The sequence below is a fragment of the Gekko japonicus genome, unplaced genomic scaffold (genome assembly GCF_001447785.1).
Source record: "Gekko japonicus isolate JY-2015 unplaced genomic scaffold, Gekko_japonicus_V1.1 scaffold1597, whole genome shotgun sequence".
Taxonomy (NCBI): Eukaryota; Metazoa; Chordata; class Lepidosauria; order Squamata; family Gekkonidae; genus Gekko; species Gekko japonicus.
Window position 1 is genome coordinate 402,186 of NW_015169222.1, and position 18,480 is coordinate 420,665.

General features: G+C 42.1%; 1 protein-coding gene across 1 annotated transcript in view; it reads right to left on the reverse strand.

Annotated features, from left to right (window-relative positions):
* Window positions 1-4,889: 4,889 nt before the first annotated feature.
* The window catches only part of LOC107114816 (chromosome unknown open reading frame, human C2orf50), a 14,904-nt gene continuing 1,313 nt past the window's right edge, over window positions 4,890-18,480 (reverse strand). The window contains exons 2-3 of the mRNA XM_015416408.1: window positions 16,833-16,872; window positions 4,890-5,081 (exon numbers count right to left, since the gene is read on the reverse strand). Of these exons, the coding sequence (XP_015271894.1) occupies window positions 4,890-5,081; window positions 16,833-16,872 (232 nt within the window). The remainder of the gene's footprint in view (window positions 5,082-16,832; window positions 16,873-18,480) is intronic.

Sequence of the window (18,480 nt, forward strand, 5' to 3'; positions counted from 1 at the left end):
CACACTACAAACAGACACTCTACTACACATAACATATATACCAAGAGTGCAGTTACATTATATGCGTATATGCAATTACTTAATAAAAGCTCTATATCAAATACTTTCCATTCTTCTATCATCTTAGGTATTATAAACATTTTAACTGCTCTTATCTCCCCCAATATAGTCAGATACTTCTTTTTGTTCTTTTAAATCTATCTTGCTAAACATTATTTCTGACTTTTTAATATTTACCCCTAAGCCTGAATACAGTTTTAAATCCTGTAATATTATCATAAATTCCCTCATGGCTTGCAGGGGATTCTCTAACACTAATATATCATCTGCAAATAAATTCAATTTAATTTCCTCCTTTACTCCTTCCCTATCCTATATCCTTGTATTTTAATACTATTTCTAATTCTGTCTACCAATGGCTCCATCGCTATTATAAAAAGCATTGGGAATAAGGGGCATCCCTGACAAACAGTGAACGTGAGCAATGACTTGTTGTTGTTGTTGTTGTTGTTTAGTCGCACAGTCAAATCCGACTCTTCGCGACTTCGCAATGACTACTTTGACAGAAATGGAAAACAGCTCATTAGTATGTTGCAATGCAACACAGAGGGTGGGAAAATACATACGCGCCAAGGAGGGTGGGGGGGATGCAGCAGCAAAAACAATTGAAGAGAGGCAGGAAGGCAGACAGAGAAGAGGTGGGAAGGGGAAAAGAGAGAAGAGAGGTGGGGAGGGGAGAGAAAGAAGCAGAGGGGCGTTAAAGGGGTGGAGAAAAGACAGCTGCAAATTGCGAGTTCCCCACTAGAATACCCCAACTCCAACCCCGTAGTCCAAAAAAAGATTCTGAAGATGCCGGGGACAGAAAATCTGGGGAGGAACACCATTAGATTTGGGTCAAATGCCAACCCCACACCAACATGTGGGGAAATGATCAATTCCCCCGAATATTTCCAGGAGGTGACACTGGGGCAAGCGATTATGTGGAATCAGCCTGATTGCAAAAAATGATTGCTGTTGATTGGGGAAGGTCTGTTTTGCCTGGGGCTGAGTGCTGGCCCCGCCTTCTGCTGGGTGAGCCTTGAATTTGTAAGGATCCTCTGTGCCAGAGGCAGACCATAGTTAACTGTGAAGGAGCAGGAAGAGAGCTCCTGGAGTGGTGAGTGTTTATTTTTTTCCCCTTTCCTTAACTGCTGGGAAGAATTAGCTGACGTATTGTGTGGGAGGATAGTGTTTGAGGGTGCGGGGGGGGGGTGTATAGCCTGCTGGAGAGTGGTGCCTGTTTGGCTAATTACAAAAGGGGATTGAAAAAAGGGATTGCTGTTGATTTAGATTTGGGTCAAATGCCAACCCCACACCAACATGTGGGGAAATGATCAATTCCCCCGAATATTTCCAGGAGGTGACACTGGGGCAAGCGATTATGTGGAATCAGCCTGATTGCAAAAAATGATTGCTGTTGATTGGGGAAGGTCTGTTTTGCCTGGGGTTGACTGCTGGCCCCACCTTCTGGGTGAGCCAAAGGGTGAGAACTAAAGGGATTGGGGCTGGGGACTTCATAAGTAGTTAAGAAAGTAGTACATGCTTGTGCTTGTTTCCTCTTTGGCTCAGGTAGTCATTTGGTCAGTTCTCTAAGTTTCAGGGTATGTCAACACACCAAGGTATTTCTAGGTGAAAGAATCCACTTGGGGAAGTGATGATGAAGGCTCACGGTCCATTTCCAGTCACCTGTAGGAAGTGTGCCATGTTTTCCTCCCTGAGGACAAGATGGACTACACATGTCAGAAGTGTAAGTTGATAGGAATCTTAGAGGAGAAGGTTAGAAGCCTGGAGGAAAGGATTACTACTCTCTATGAGATCAAGGAAGGGGCAGGGTTCATTAATGGAAGCCTTGATGTTCTGCATAGGGAAGGAGAGTCCAGTCAAAGTGACAATGGTGTGGCTGACTGCCCTAACAAGACCCCTCAGACTGCTACAGCAGGACCCCAAAGGTGTCGAGTGAGATGGCACTTAGTGCCATTAGAACTGAGGAATTGATTCCAGGCCCTTACAGTAGAGGCAGAGATGGAAACACTGCCAGTGGAAGTATCACAAACACAAGGAAGACAGAGGGAGGAGAAAAAGAAGATAAAAATAAATGGCACTGGAAGGAAAAGGAAGGTGTTGGTTATAAGTGACTCCCTACTGAGGGGTATGGAATGTCATGTGTCCAGGCCCGACCTGTCCAGGCTTCAGAGGTGTGTTGCTTGCCAGGGGTGAAAATTAAAGATATTAGACTCAGGATCCAAAAACTCATCAAACCTACAGAGCATTACCAATTTCTGATGGTCCATGTGGGAACCAACGGTACAGCGTTGAACACCGTCAAAAACCTTAAGGTTGACTCTGAAGCTCTCGGGAGGAAGCTGAAGGCAATGCCGCTCGGAGATCGGGCAGGTGGGGGCCTTGCCTCCGGCTGCGTGCACATAAAGAGAGTCCCTTTAAGTGCAAGCAGCCAGCAGGAAAGGGCCCAACGTGCCCGATCTCTGAGCGGAGATTGGGTGCGTGAGGACCTCCAGCTTCCTGCGCTTAAAGGGGCTCCCTTTAAGTGCAGACAGCTGGTGGGAAAGGGCCCCATGTGCCTGACCTCCAAGTGGCAGCCGGCAGGACTGTCCCCATGGGGCAGGGCTTGGAGCCAGGAGGTCATCACGTTGGGGATGCCCCGCCCCCTCCAGGAATACCCCCTAAAGCCCCCGCTGGCAACCCGATGGACCTGGCAACCCTAGGTGGATTAGACTTGGAGAGAGTGGCTGACTTAAGGTCACTCAATGAGCTTCAGTGGTAGAATGGGGACTTGAGTCCAGGTCTTCCAAGTTCCATTCTCTAACTACTACATGACAAAAGGCAAGAGCTGGTGCAACAAGTTTACATGGGCAAGAGCCGGTTTGACTAACAGATTACGACTCATGAAAATTTACGCCACAAAAAGCTTTAAAATAATATATAAAGATTCTTGTACTACAATCCTAAACAGTATTACATCCTTTTTGAATCTATGCATTTACAAGTGTATCACTCTTTTTAGGATTACACTGTAGTAGGTTTGCCAAGTTGAAATTTCTCTGTAGCGGGGGACTCCCGTTCCGTAGAGTTTTCCCTTGGATTACAGTGGCCCGCCCCCAGCGTGCCTGGTGTGGTCGGGTGGGGTTCCCCCCGGGGCCCGATCCGCTGCCGGTGGGGAACGGGCCCCCGGGGTGGGGGTTTCCCCGCCCCCCAGGGGGACTTGGGAAGCCTACACTGTAGATCTGTTACAGCCAAAACAACAAACACGGCTTCCCTTGGAGTTGATTGCAGTGCATTCATTCTGTGCCAGATTATAGGTGTAACAAATCAGTATGGGGTTCTTCTGTGCCAAAAAAGAAATTTCCCAGACTTCTGCTTTTACCAGCATTGGGGGGGGGAAGTATTGCTCCATCAGATATAGAGCTAGATGAACAAATGGCAGCTTCACATGTTCAGATGCATGCAATGTGCAAAAAGCAGTCTAAATATAAGCCAATTAATTCCTACAGAACAACTTCAGCAACAGGAAGCCAGTGGTTCCACAGTGGCACCAATTCGTTCAGTCAGCCGTAACTAAATCATGCCTAATCAGTCTCTTGCCCTCTGCTTTCCAGTGGTTTGCTAGAGAATAGCTTGACAAGTTTCCCAGCATTTGGTCTTGCATAAGAGAGCAAAGTAGAAATATTAGATTTGCTCAGGCCCATAGCTAGCCAGTGACAGGGGGCTAGGCCCCTCTCAGATGTACCCAGTCCCCTCCCGGTGGAAGCCAGACACCCCCCCCTCGGTTTCACTGCCTGCAGGGTCCCTCAGTTTCACTGTGGCTAAGCCGGTGAGGAGCTGGCCTCTTCCACGGAGCCTGTCCGCAAAGTCCAAAATAACAGCCAAGGTGAATCTTCTGCTCAAGAACAAGCACACAACTTTCTCGAAGTGAACTTTGAATTTTGAGATGATCTTGCATTCTTTCCTGAAAACGCTTTCCATTTGGAAGATGAGACTCACTTTGTCCAGGATTTCATGCCCCTAAGCGATCTCCTAGTGAATCATTCCAGAGTACAGATTGCTTAGTTAACATAGGGTAGCTAAATCTGCCCTAAAATCAGCTAGTCTTTTTTGCTAGAATTTGTTCCCTACAGTAGCTTATGTGGAACATGGAGTGGAATATGAAGTAAACCATAATCTTTACAGCCATGAATACAATTATTTCTCTCTTGAAATTATCCTCTGTATAACTTCCTGCTTTTTCACAGCATTTTAGGCCTTGTTTAGGTAAATAAGTAGATGATTAAGTTCATTCTGAATTTTTGTGAGGCAAATGTAACCACTGAAATTCTATGGAGTCAAGTAAATATGGGCATGGCTGTCTAACAAAACCTTTAAAAGTCCTCAAAATGTAATGCAGCTCCTCAGCTTTCCAAATGGTGAAACAGAAAATGTTGGTATCAGACATAGGGATGCCAGCCTCCAGGTGGGACCTGGGGATCCCCTGGAATTACAGCTCATCTCCACACTATAGAGATCAGTTCCCCTGGGGAAAATGGATGCTTTGGACGGTGGACTGTATGGCACTGTCCCCCATTGAAGTCCCTGGGCTCCCTCCCCAAATTTCTAGGAGTTTCCCAGCCTACCTCTGGCAACCCTTCCCCCTCCATCCCCAACTGGTGGCCATAGGAGACCTGGCAACCCTACATGTTAACAGGATTATGCTTTGGTGTCAGTTTTAAATCTCTACATGTGTTATTTCAGTAGGATTTGAACTATCCACCTTTAAAAGTATGGCATCTGAAAAAAAGATTTTAAAAAATCATGAACTCTGCTCTTCAAAGTATTAAAGTCGGGCTTTCTTTGTTATTCTATGAAGGCTGGAGTTCCTGTCCAAGTCTGTCTTTTCTTCTTCCATAGTTGAAGAAGTAGTCCATTTTTACCAGAGTTTTGCCAAGATCAGTGTTCATTTGACTGCCGATAATGTGGCCATTAGTGTTGGGAATTTTGTCTGAAAATACTGATACGTACTCAGGAAGCTGCTTGTGTTCTTTTTTCTCGCCCTGGATAAAATAAAACGACACATTATTTATGCCTGAATCTATTAAAAATTTCTTCTGTAGAGACATTACAATTAATCGATGCTGTAGTAATTAAAATTGGGACAAGAAATCTTCCAGAAATAAATGTAAGACTATAATGACTACCTCGGAGGCTCAAGCCAAAGATCAGGTATTCCGTTTCCAGCAGTAGCCAGCTAGAGGCCTCTGGGAAGTTCACAAGCATGGTGGCAGCTATGTTGTTGGACCCTAACAGGTTGCTTGGAACATGACATGGAAATTTGGGGTGTTGTGGATAGTCAACAGTAATTGCAATCTTAGTATAAGAAATAACAGAAATCAAAAGGGGATTTTTAAAAAAAACCCATGGAAAATTACAAGAACCACGCAGACCCCAAACATTAAAATGTGAGATAAAATACAAAGCTTGAATTTCCTTTTCTTAAAACAAATTAAACTAGAGTGATTTTGAACGATTTACTACTTAGTCAGACACATCTTTGGCCTGAATTTTCTCAGCTGCCAATGCATGGATAGAAACCATGTGGGTTACATAGGGGCAGGGGTCATTTCCTGCAGAAGCGCACAGGAACGGAGCTCCGGCAGTAAAGAGCCCAGGGGGTGGGCACATGCAACAAGCCCCACCCCCTGCTCCCAGCAGCCCTCAGTCAGAGCAAGAAGCAGCCAGGTAAGTTGCAGAGCTCCCCCCACCCCACCCCCATCCAAAACAGTTCAGTGGCACCTTTAAGACCAAGTTTTATTCAGGTACAAGCTCTCCCTCCTCTGCGAGGACAGATCTGCACGTCCCCCCCCAATAGCTAGCAATCCAAAACAGTCCAGTGGAGCCTGAGATGTCGGTGTTGCCTTCTGACACACTTCCGGTGATGTCAGGGGGTGTGGCATATGCAAATAAGTTATGCTAATGAGTTATGCTCCTGCACTTCTTTTTCTACAAAATGACCCCTGCAGGGGATCTATGTTAATGAGCTTGAGTTTAAGTATCTCTGTTATTTGTTGATCTACTGCATTGCTATTGGTATCTAAAGAAGCGAGCACTGACTCTCAAAAGCTTATACCCTGGAAATGTTCTTGGTCTTTAAGATGCTACTGGATTAAAATCTTGCTCTTTAACAGACTAGAATCCAGGAAGATATAGTGTGTTTGTGAGAATGAATTATGTCAATGTGGAAAAGGTAAAATCTTGTTAAGCTGGGAATTCCTGACTATATGTGTCTATTAGATTATGCATTTTTCAGCCAGTCCCAAAATATTTCGGGGATACTATTATAAAAGAGAGAAACCAGAAAGATGTAACCGTAGCCTGGTCCATTACACCATTTATACCCCCCATTATAATCACAGGCTTGTAGCTACAGTGGGGCCTCTTGTGGCCCAGCACCCCAACTTACTGCCAAGGCCCCATGACTTCCCATTCAGCCCAGGACCCCCAACACAGACCCGTTTGCTTGCCCATGTCCCCAGCCAGCAGCCCCTCTCCTACTCAAGCAACCAAGCCATGTGGCTTTTTGGTCCAACAGTTCCACCTTCCAGCTGTGTCTCTGTGCTTGGTGGTGGCACTCCACTTGGAGAGGGAACGATGCAGAAGTGAGTGGCTGAGCTGAGGCAGGCTGGTGCCAAAGGGGTTAACACTGCTGCCGGGGTTGCCACTTGGTTCAGCTGGGCTCTCCTCCCCTCCACGCTGTTGCACTCAGCGTCTGGGCTCACTGTGCCAGTAGGAAGATGGTGATAGATTGAATGAGTGCGGAGTCCAACTCCAGCGGCTGGGGGGATCCGATGGCAGTGGTAGGGCTGAGGCATGGGCGAGCACTGGGGGCGATGGGCTGGCTGTGTTGGCACAAGGGGGGAGTAGGAGGCAGTGGCTCCTGCTGTTGGGTCTGGAGAGGGCCCAGCGTGTGTGTCCACAGCACAGACCACTGGGACAGGGAGGAGTGTCAACAGCTGGAGTGCATGCAGCTTAGAGTGCACTGGGTCTGGGCTTTCCCAGCCCAAGGTGGGAGAAGACTGTTGGCTTGCTCCCCTGGAGGCACATCGCAGGGGTGCCCCCTGACTTATTTAAAGGTGCACCAAAATCAAAATCCTGGCTACGGGCCTGTATAATCATACCCTCTTCTTCCCAACCCATTGTTTCTTTGATCATCTGCTTAATGAATGATCTCTGACCTCTATTTGGTGCATATATGCAGCCTTTGGTGAATATCATGCAAATAAATCCAGATCCAGATGCCCTATAAATAGATCCATAAGTTAATCTTCTAAATGAGTTTCTTCCACTCCTTGTCTAAGAGTCCTTATTTAGATTTTCTCAGTTGGTTATCTACTGCCTCAATATATTCCATTGTTTTTGTCATTTTTAACAGTGAATTTTTTTTCAGAGTACTAAATGTACATTCTAGGCTTTCAGTTTTATGTGATAATTTAATATTACTTTCTTCTTTGACTGTAGTAGTGCTATATTTAAGCTTATCTTCAGTTGTCTGTAATTTTCTTTTTAAAGCTTGAGAAGTATTGTCTAATGCAGGGGTGTCAAACGTAAGGCCCGGGGGTCAGAACTTGGCCCATCCAGGGTTATTATTGGCCCACAAGCAAGTGGTGCAAGTGAGGAAACAGAAGGTAGCTTGGGGGGCCGAGTGGGCAGATCCACTCCGATTGTGGCTTCAGCACGGCAGAACAACTTTCTCTGAGGGAGTGAAACAGAACCCCTTCACTTCAGTGGCAGCCTCACTGGTAAGCTGGAAGCAACCACAGCCACGTTTATGATGGCTCAGGGTTCCAAGGCAACTTCAGTGCCAGCAGTCTCCAGTTATACTGGTCACTGGGTGGCCTGGGGCCTCTGCCACACGTGCGACCTTGGGTGCATGGTGCCTGCTCCCCCATCAGAAGAAGAAGTAGAGATTGGATTTATACCCCGCCCTTCACTTGGAGTCTCAGAGTGGCTTACAAACTCCTTTCCCTTCCCCTCCCCACAACAGACACCCTGTGAGGTGGGTGGGGCTGAGGGAACTCTGAAGCAACCTGCTCTTTTTTAAGGACAGCTGTGCCAGAGCTTGTGACTGACCCAAGGTCACATCAGCAGGTGCAAGTGGAGGAGTGGGGAATCAAACCCGGTTCTCCCAGATTAGAGTCCGCACACTTAACCACTCCACCAAACTGGCTCTCCATGATATGTCTGCCTTCAGCCTGGGGCGGCTGCTGCCTCATGGGGGTGGTGCAGCTTGCCGACAATCTCTGGATTGAACTCCAGCATCTCCAAGCCATGGCTTGTCTGGTGGCCTTGGTCAGAGGCAGCCACTGCTGCACGGGCATCTCCAGCTTATCAGGGTTTGCTTGGCCTGGGTCCCGCCATGCATGTGGCCTTGGACCTGGGCCACTGCCCCCCTGCTTTTGCAGGCAGGGCGGATAGTTCAACATCTTTCCAGTCCCCTTTCATGGTGGTTCAGGGGCAAGGGGAGCTCACAACTCCCAGCCACTTCATATTTTTACCATGGGGCCCAAGCTCACAGCATTGGCAGCAGGAGCAAACTGGAGAAGGGGTTTGCCCCCCTCCAGGCAGCGCAGGAGTGTCTACCCAGCACTGCACCTCTGGCTCTCCAGACCGCCCATGCGTGTTTTCCTTTGCACACACACCCCCAGCCCATGGGGCCTTGCAGTGAGGACACACCTATCTGGAGCTTACCAGCTGCTCTCCTTTATAAAGTTTATATCTCCAGTACTTGGCATTACATTTTATGGCACACATGGCCCAGCCTGACAGTCACATTTATGTCAGATCCAGCCCTCATGACAAATGAGTTTGACACCTCTGGTTTAATTTCTTTTCCTCCTCTTCTGCCTTTTTAACTCTTTGACTAATTCGTCAGAATTATTAAACTCAGTTTGGAACAATTTCTGAATTTTCTTCTAAAGCAGACATATTTTCCTCTGGAGGGATGTCCTGTTTCCTTTTTGTATATTTTAGGCTCATTCTTCTAGGGAAAAAAGACTATTTATTTATTAGATTTGTATCCCGCCTTCCCCACACAGCAGGCTCAAGACGGGTTCCATCAATGCACTATGCTATATACTGTGGTTGCACACATACACATGTTGCCGATGATCACAGCTTGCAGTTGCCAGTGGGTTCCAGCATGCATTCTGTACACTCAGCATGTTTCCCCATATTATGAGATCCTGTAATTCTTCCCCATTTTTTACAGTCGCCAATAACACAGCAGAGAATTTCCTAGTGCTTGGCAATATGGAAAACAGGGCTTTGCAGCTGCTTGTGAGTTTTTTTAAAAAAAATCTTATCAGTTTCAACATTGGGTTTTCCCCCTTTGCCTGCATTCCTTTCTCTTCCCATTTATTCAACAAACTAATGCTAAAATGCATGTGCAAACCTGAACTGCAAGGATTTAAATGGAAACTGCTTGCTGGATGCTACTGCGCAGTTGCGATAGGGCAATTGCGAGAATTTTTGAAAGATTTGGACACCCCCTCCCCACACGTCACAAGTGACATTCCACCCTGATTTAGAAAAGTGTGTTTTAAAATTGTAGCTGCAGAATAAATACACTGGAGGAAAAATAATGGTCCGTAAGGTGGGCACTGAATCCAGAGTCAAAATAAATGCTTACTGCTCTGAAATTCTGCAATACGATTTGCGTACATAATGGGCCCTTATGTTCTTGATAATTTATGTACAGCTTGTTCCCGAAGAAACTTTTTCTCTGCTGTAACATCTTGACCTGGCCTTTTCCAGTGACTGCCTATTGTGACTATGAAGCCCACTTTTGTGTGTAGTAAAGCCAAATTATACTGTAGAAGCGCTTTTTTGTACACTATAGTTCACTTACACTAAATCTCATTTGACATTCTGTTGCTAGATTACCTAGTTATGAGAGTTCCATTTGAAACTTTTCATAATGTATTCCAAATTTTGCCATCCTTATTAATTAGGGGTCATTTTTTTAAAAAAACCTTTTTATCTTTAAATTTCAGAATATAAACAAGAACACTTAAAATAAACTTACAATACATTGATAAACTACATGATTAACTACAGATGGTTGTGAGAAATACAATTATGTAAGATTTACTTTAAACATTATGCATATCTAAGGAAGAGTAATATTTGATCTAAGAGAGATTTATTTATGTTGATTAAGAGAGATTTATTTATGTTGTTGCTGTTAGCAACAAAGTCTATAACAGTGAGCCATTGTTCCATGAAATTAGATTGGTACAGCTGAGATTCTGATTGTGAGATTTGGTCTGTGATTTCCTCCATAATGAAATAGTCTCAGATTATTTTGTACCACAGAGAAATTTTTGGAGGATTTTTGTCCTTATATTTAGATGCAGTCATAGCTTTGGCTGCTGCTAAAAGGATAGCTATCAGGTCTCTTCTTATATCTGGTATGATGAGTCTTGCCAGAGATTGAATAGAATTATTTCTGGTCTCGCAGGTACAAAGTACCCTGTGATGCATTTTATCTGGGCTATTATTTTTTTTTGCCAAAATCCTCTTATAATGCTGCAAGTTTGCCAACAATGGGTAATGAACCAATCTCGCCACATTGTTTCAATACATGGGTTGGGTTTTAGAGTCTATACGATGTGTTTTTAATGGTGTCATATACCAATGTGCGAGAAGTTTGAAAGATTGCATTTCGATATTGTTTTTGTTAAAAATATTTGTGATTGCCAAGTTTTATTCCATTGTGACTTTGTAAAGTCATATTTGCGATCTACATGCCAGGTCTTTTGGTAAGGTGGTGGTTTCAATCCCTCTGTATAAATTTTCAAAATTAGACCTTTATATTTACGTGTGTTCTCTTTGAGTATGTTTCGGAATTCAGTGGTCGATCTAATAAGGTTTTTCTTAATCTCTGTGTTTTCTGATAGGTGTTTTATTTGTAGGTATTGAAACTTAAGGGATCCTATCACTATTTTTTCTTGTGTGTTTTTTTCTATGATATGTCCTTTATGAATCACATATATCAAGATTAAAAACCAATCCATATTACAAATGAGTCCCAGGACTCTCCAGGCATAAACCAGCTCTGTCCCAGAAAAGAGGATAGAGGAGAGATGGTTGAGGCTGGTTTTGACCTCATTTTATCCCAGATGTGTAGGGTGTTCTTAAGATATTAAATTTTATATGGGGTGGTCTCTCTGTTTGTTTTAGATTATGTTTGTTCCATGCATATCCAATCAGTGAGGAGTGATGGGTTTTAACAGATTACTAAATTTTTAAGTTCGATCACTTCATAATAAAATTTTAAGTCATGGAGGTCCAGGCCACCTAATTTTGTAGGTCTACACAATATATTAAATTCAATTCTTGGGGTGTTTTTTTAATAGTTCCAGATTAAATTATTCAAGGGTTTTTTTTGCCAGGTTTTTAGATTTTTGTTTGGGATTAGAATGGGCATAGCTCTAAAATAAAATAATTTGGGTTTTTAAAAAAAGATTTGACAATGTGTATTCTTTATAGCCAAGACAAGTTTAATTTATTCCATTGCTTTAGCAGAAGAACTGTTGATAGGTCAAGTTCTTTATAATTATATTTTAGCAGGTCATTCAAGTCTAAAGGTATTTTGATACCTAAGTATTGCCAAGTCTTAGTAATGCACCTATATGGGAAATTGTCTTTAATAAATGTAGTAAGGTTCAGATATAAGTTCCATTGATATAGTTCTGTTTTAGTGTGATTTATGTTTAATCCTGATATTTGACCAAAACTCTTAGTAATGTCTTCTAGGGTGCATAGTGATAGCCATGGGTCTGTGATGTCTAAGACTAAATCATCAGCAAATAGGGTAATTTTGTATTCTCTATCTTTGATTATTATGCCTTGGATTTGGAGATTAATGATATTTAGATTTTAGCATCTATTTTTTTCCTTTCTGCTAGTATGTTCATTTTCTAATTGTCTAATTTTAGTAATTAAATTGTTCTCTCATTTTTTGGTAGGATGAAGCCACAGAAATAAATTTCCCCCTAATTACCACCTTCATTGCATCCCAAAACATATCTTAAGAGACTCCACAATTTGCCTTACATTTAAAGTAATTCTGTATTTCAAGGTCAATGTCCGTATATGATTTGTTATCTAATAAAAGCAATTTATTTAAAACTCATTTGGGTCCTCTGCAATCACTTTCCTTGTTAAGTAAAAGGCAATCCATCCACATATGGTCTGACCATATTTTAAAACCTATTTTTGATGAGGAAATCTGGTTGATTAAATTTTTAGAAATTAAAATATAACCTATTATTTTATCAATATTGTGTCTAGGAGAGTAATATGTATAATCACACTCACCCTTATGTTGATGGTGCCAAATATTGCAGAGGGTTTTTTTTCAAATAGGTTAGCAAATTCTGATTTTTCCTCCCCCTCTTTCTTTCTCTGCCCCCTCCTCTTTTGGTTGATGTCTTTTTGGGAAGGCTTGGTCTAAGTTCAAATTGGCCATGTAGTTAAAGTCACCACCAATAAGAATTTCACCTTCATGGAATAGCTCAAGTTTTGTCAGTACTTTGTCAATAAATTGGAGTTGGTTTTCATTGGGGGTGTATATAGAAGCTAAAGTTATTTTGCTTTCATTCAATGTGCCACTCTATTCTGTCCACATCCTTTTTAAAGTGAGGTCTCCAGAACTGCACATAATACTCCAGATGTGGCCAAACCAATGCAGTGTACAGTGGGGCTATGACATCTTGTTATGCCTTTCTTGATACACCCCAAGGTCACATTTGACTTTTTTGTCACTGCATCACACTGACTTCTCATATTTAACTTACAGTCCACCCATACCCCAAGATCTTGTTCACACACACTGCTACCCAGAACTGTATTCCCCATCCAGTATGCATGTTCCACATTTTTGTTACCCAGATGTAGAACTCAGCACTTATCTTTGTTAAATTGCATCTTGTTCACATCCGCCCACTTTTTCAGTGTGTTCAGATCTCATTGAATTCTATTTCTATCTTCTGTTGTGTTTGCTGCTCCTCCCAATTTGGTGTCATTTGCAAATGTAATGAGTAGCCACTCCACACCTTCATCCAGATCATTTATAAAATTTTTGAAAAGTAACGGGCCCAGAACTGAGCCCTGTGGCACCCCACTGGACACCTCCCTCCATTCAGATGAAATGCCATTGACGACTACTCTCTGAGTGCGGTTCTGATATGGTGAAGAGTCATATATTCTGGCTTCTTGAAGGATTTTGTCTTTGGTACGATGATTTAAAAAACTTACCAAGATGTGTGGAGGCTTAGAACATGAGTTAGATGGAGGACCCTGTCTGTGGGTTCGTTCAATAATGGGAGTGATACCTTCTTCTAAGTCCAAAGTAGTTGCTAATGTAGGACAAGTGAAAATTGAATGTGATTTCCTCTGACATGTTTATATGCTGACAGCGGTCACTGTGCCTTTAAAAGTTTAATTATAATAGATTCAAATCTTGGTATGTAACCTAGAATCTTCTGGTCAGAGAAACTTATAGTAGAATATATATTTTATAACTGCACTTTTTGTATATGAAGATATTAAGGAAAAGCATTATTAGAGGCCTCTGGAGATAGAATTAGGATGCAATAAGAATGGAATGTGTATTCAAGAAGCTGCAAGGACGTCAAGAGCGAAGTTGAATGTGAATCACAACCCTTATCACCCAGCTCCCCAGAAGGAAAGAGGGACTAGCTTCACTAAGGTCAGAAAGGATCTCAGTGTTCCCTAATGTTCCCATTGTCCTGGAGAACAGATAAACAAATGCAATCACTGACAATACATAACCAGTATAAGGAGAGACCAATACTAAGGTTTAAAGTCAAATTATGCTTGTATGATGCCTGGTACCAATTAGAGACCTTTTAATGTGGAAACTATATGTGATGTCACTTGGGGTATAAGACCTTCTGCCCTTCCTGGTTATGGCAGAATACAGCTTTGGAATTGCTGAAATGCAAAGGCACTCAGCCCTGTATTCCCTGTTTCAATGCATTAAACAGATATTCATCTAACTCGTTTGACTGTGTGTTTCCCATTTGACAACGGGAGCACGCAGGCAGATTTGTGTATCACTAACCACAATGAAATAAAAATCACCAGATCAGTTGAGTCCTCCTATGTTTCTTAAAGCCTCTAAATTTCAGACTGTTATATTTTCCAGGTTTGATAGTTGCTGTTGCAATTCCACTTGTAAGCGTAGATCCAACACAAGAGCTGTGTCCATGGTTTGAGAGACTGTATTCAGAGTGTTTTTAATCTCCTTGAGTTGATCAGTTATAGGATCCACTAGTTTTTAAAAGATTTTGGAGATATTAAGTGCCAAAATCTCCATGGAGTCAAGAAGATTTTTTTTTTGTTAACTGCATGTCTTCTAAACGAACCATCATCATTTTGGATTCCAAAGTCACAGCAGTCTTCAAATGGGAAGTAGGTTCTAGCAGAAGGGGAAACCAATGTGTGTGGGGGGGTAGTCTTACCTACCCTGGGCTTCCCCATGACAATTGGGCTATGGGATCAGGAGATCTGACTTCAGGCATCCACCATTATACACATGGCACCCCACACCCTAATTAGGAGTCATCTTGATGGTCAAACAGACCTTTTAAAAATCAAAACTCTTTTTCATAGATCATAATTGGAGAGAAAAAAATGAGTATATGTACAGCAGATAAAAACAGGTTTATCATTCCTGCCTGAAAGAAAGCTATTGCCTGTTTACAGAGTCAGTTAAGTTGATCTATTTCTGTCTGCTCACTAGATTCAGGTGGGTAGCCGTGTTGGTCTGAAGCAAAAGAACATAGTTTGAGTCCAGTTTGGCACCTTTAAGACCAAATATCAACAATGGGGTAATAACACCATGTATAGACTCCACCAGTCAAATCTATAATCAAACATAGTGCATAAACAACAAAAATTAAAGAATCACGTGTCAATGTCTCTTAATGGCTCATTCAATAACTATTCATCTATTGTTAGACATTCATCAACAAGTCATTACGTAAGTTAAACAAATTCACAACTGGAAAATCACAAGTATCAAATGGAAAGTCACAAATATCAAAAAAAGCCTTGTACCTGTATCACTTAATAATACATTTAATCTTTCCCACAAGAGGATATAATATAAGGTATTTAGTAAACATAAAGTATATCAAATACATAAAATATAAATATCAAATACTAGAACACCTATACCCCATTGGTAACTCAACAAAATTGTAAGAATCGTCGAGGGTGGTGCTCCATTAAAAATTTCTTGTTGTTATCATGCATGAACTATGTAATTCTGGAAAATTTCTCCAGTGTTGCGAGTGGGCGACTCTTGAAAAAAACTGTGAAACTGTGCTTTACTGGTAGACCATGGATTTCACCCTTATATTGGATATTTATATTTTATGTTTACTAAATATCTTGTACTATAGCCTCTTGTGGGGAAAATTAAATGTCTTAGTATTGTGTGATACAGGTACAAGGATTTTTTTGATATTTGTGACTTTCTATTTGATACTTGTGATTTTCCAGTTGTGAATTTGTGTAACTTACGAGATGACTTGTTAATGAATGTCTAAATAATAGAGGAATAGTTATTGAATAAGACATTAAGAGACATTGACACGTGATTCTTTCATTTTTGTTGTTTATTGCACACTGTTTGATAAAATATACACATACTTTATAGATTTTACTTGTGTAGTCTGTATATGGCGTTATTACCCCATAACTGATAGTCTTGACTGATATGGAGGAGGTCTGTTTGCTTTGCTTACCTTTAAGACCAACAATATTTAATTCTGGGTGTGCTTTCGTGTGCATATACACTTCTTCAGATACACTGAAACAGACTTCCTCAAGCCTTACGTATGGAGGGGTTAGTTGACAGGAAGGGCTAGTTAGAGTCAAGATGTATAAGTAACTTGGCGATAATCACCCAGTTATTTATGCATCTTGACTCTAACTAGCCCTTCCTGTCAACTAACCCCTCCATACGTAAGGCTTGAGGAAGTCTGTTTCAGTGTATCTGAAGAAGTGTATATGCACACGAAAGCACACCCAGAATTAAATATTGTTGGTCTTAAATGTGCCACTGGACTCAAATGCTGTGTCTACTCACTAGTTAATTTTTATTCCACCCTTACAAAAAGATGCTCAGGGTGAAATACATAGTTCTCTCATTTTATCCTCACATGAGCCTTGTGAGGTAGGTTAGGGTCTGGAAGAATGACTGGCCCAAGATCACCCAATAAACTTCATGGCAGCATAAGGATTTGAACCTGGGTCTCCCAGATCCTAGTCCCACACTTTATCCACTATATTTCCCTGACTAGTTTCATGGTATCTGTGGATTTCTGTATCCTAATGTGCCCCACTCACAATTACTGTTATTTGTGCAAATAAGTCTGCAGACAGACTGTTTTGAACCAGTTGGGTTCACGGGAACCAGATGAATTGCAGCAGTTCAGCAGTTTCTGTGTACCAGTTCAGTCCTCCATGTCTTCACTGCAAGGGGCCTCGAGTCACAAGGCTTAGAAGAAGCCCTGACCCTGGAGAGCTGCAACAAGTCAGAATAGACTATACCGACCTAATGTACAAGTATTTCATGTGTTCATTCCTGAAAGCTCAAAGTCTATACGGTAAAGGATGTTTCTTCTAAAAGTTGACTCTGCTGCAGTATTGCTAGTAAACAAAAGGAGGCTGGCTGCTAAAACGTATAATTGTTAGGTTGTTGTTAAACTTACCATTGGATCATAGTCCTTTAGGAAATTCCAGTTCTGATACCTTTAGAACAAAAGCAAAGTTTGTTTTAGTTTTGTTAACAAAATATAAAAATGCCACATTTTGAAAGAGTAGCGTTAAGAACCACAGAATACACATAATATTGAGACTAACTTCACTCAAGTGTCTCTTGAACTCCCTGCCTGTGGTCTACAGATGTACACATCATTTTTCCTCCCATGGGGCAGCACAATGTTACTAGCAATCCTGCATCCAGAATGGGAGCTCATCAGTGCCATTTTAAAGCCTCAGTCAGCAAAACCCTGAGAAGGCCACTTTTGAGCAATAACAATGAAGTGGAAATCCTGGAACTTTTATATATAAATAACAGAAGCACAGTTGAATTGCACCTGGAACTCATGGCTTTGCCTCCCCAGGTGCCTCTCCATGCCATTATCCCACTAACATCTGGAACCATACAAACCACAACCAACTGCTGACTTCACCAGGGAAAGCACACAGATTGCAGATTGCAGAAAGCACATAGATTCATAGACTGCAGGAAACATATCCACTATGGGTTGCTGATCTGATTGTACTAAAGATAAATTCGTGGAATGTGTTTCCCCCCCCCCCCCCCCGTTTAAGGAAACTTTATTGCTTTTATGGCACCCCACCCCATGATCTCTTTATTTGTGTATAATTGAAAGCAACAATTGTAATTAGGAGAGGCAGACAAAGCAGAGAGACAGCCTAATTTTTTATATCTGCATTGAAGCAATGTACATTAAAGGCATTACAAGGATTATGGAGGAAAAACGGAAAAACTGCCTGTTGATTCCATCACAATCAGACTTTAATCTTTCAATTTTTTCAAAAAAAAAAAAAGTGACGGAAGGGAGGGGAGAGTATTCTGTGCCCTGAAAAATATCTCATCTGCTCCCAATTCTTCCCCCTGCCAACACACACACTACCTTCCTCCTCATTTAGCATGGATATGTCGGCATAACCAGCTCTGCTTTATTGTTTATTTCTTTATTTCTTCTTTAAACGTAGTTTATCCCTTACTATAATGGCTATTGATGGGGGAAAGACTTTTGAGAGAAACAAGTCTCCTCAGCCTCAAAAAAAAATAAGGTGAGGGGGGGGGACACAGAACAGCAGTGGAGATCCTCTCTGCAGCGACAAAAAGAGAACTGAGGGAGTAGTGACCCTCCTCCTGGTCATGTGATGGTTTTGCCGGGAAAACACCAGAGGGAAGAGAAAGGTTTGAAAATCTTTTCCATGGCTGGCCTGCGCACACGTAGTCCCCAGTGTGTGCCTGTACAGAAGCCACGACGATGAATAAGGTTGGCAAGCCTCTTTCCATCAGGCCCTCCTTCCTCATCCTGCCCTGGAAAAAGGTTCTTCTATTGGGAAGTAGAGTTGTTAATCTGGACGGGTTGTGTTGTGGGGTTTTTTAAGTTTACTGTAATTTTGGACATTCTTGGAGTGTTAACAGTGTTTAAATCTCCATGAGGACTGCTTTGAGGGGGATGGTGTAAAAGCCCAAATGGAATGAAACAGCCCGGAACAGGAATTCAGTAAATAATATATATTGCTGCCAACCACACTGTTAACAGGCACTTGAGAAAAGTATTTAAGAAATGAAAAAATAGAAAGTTTATGCTT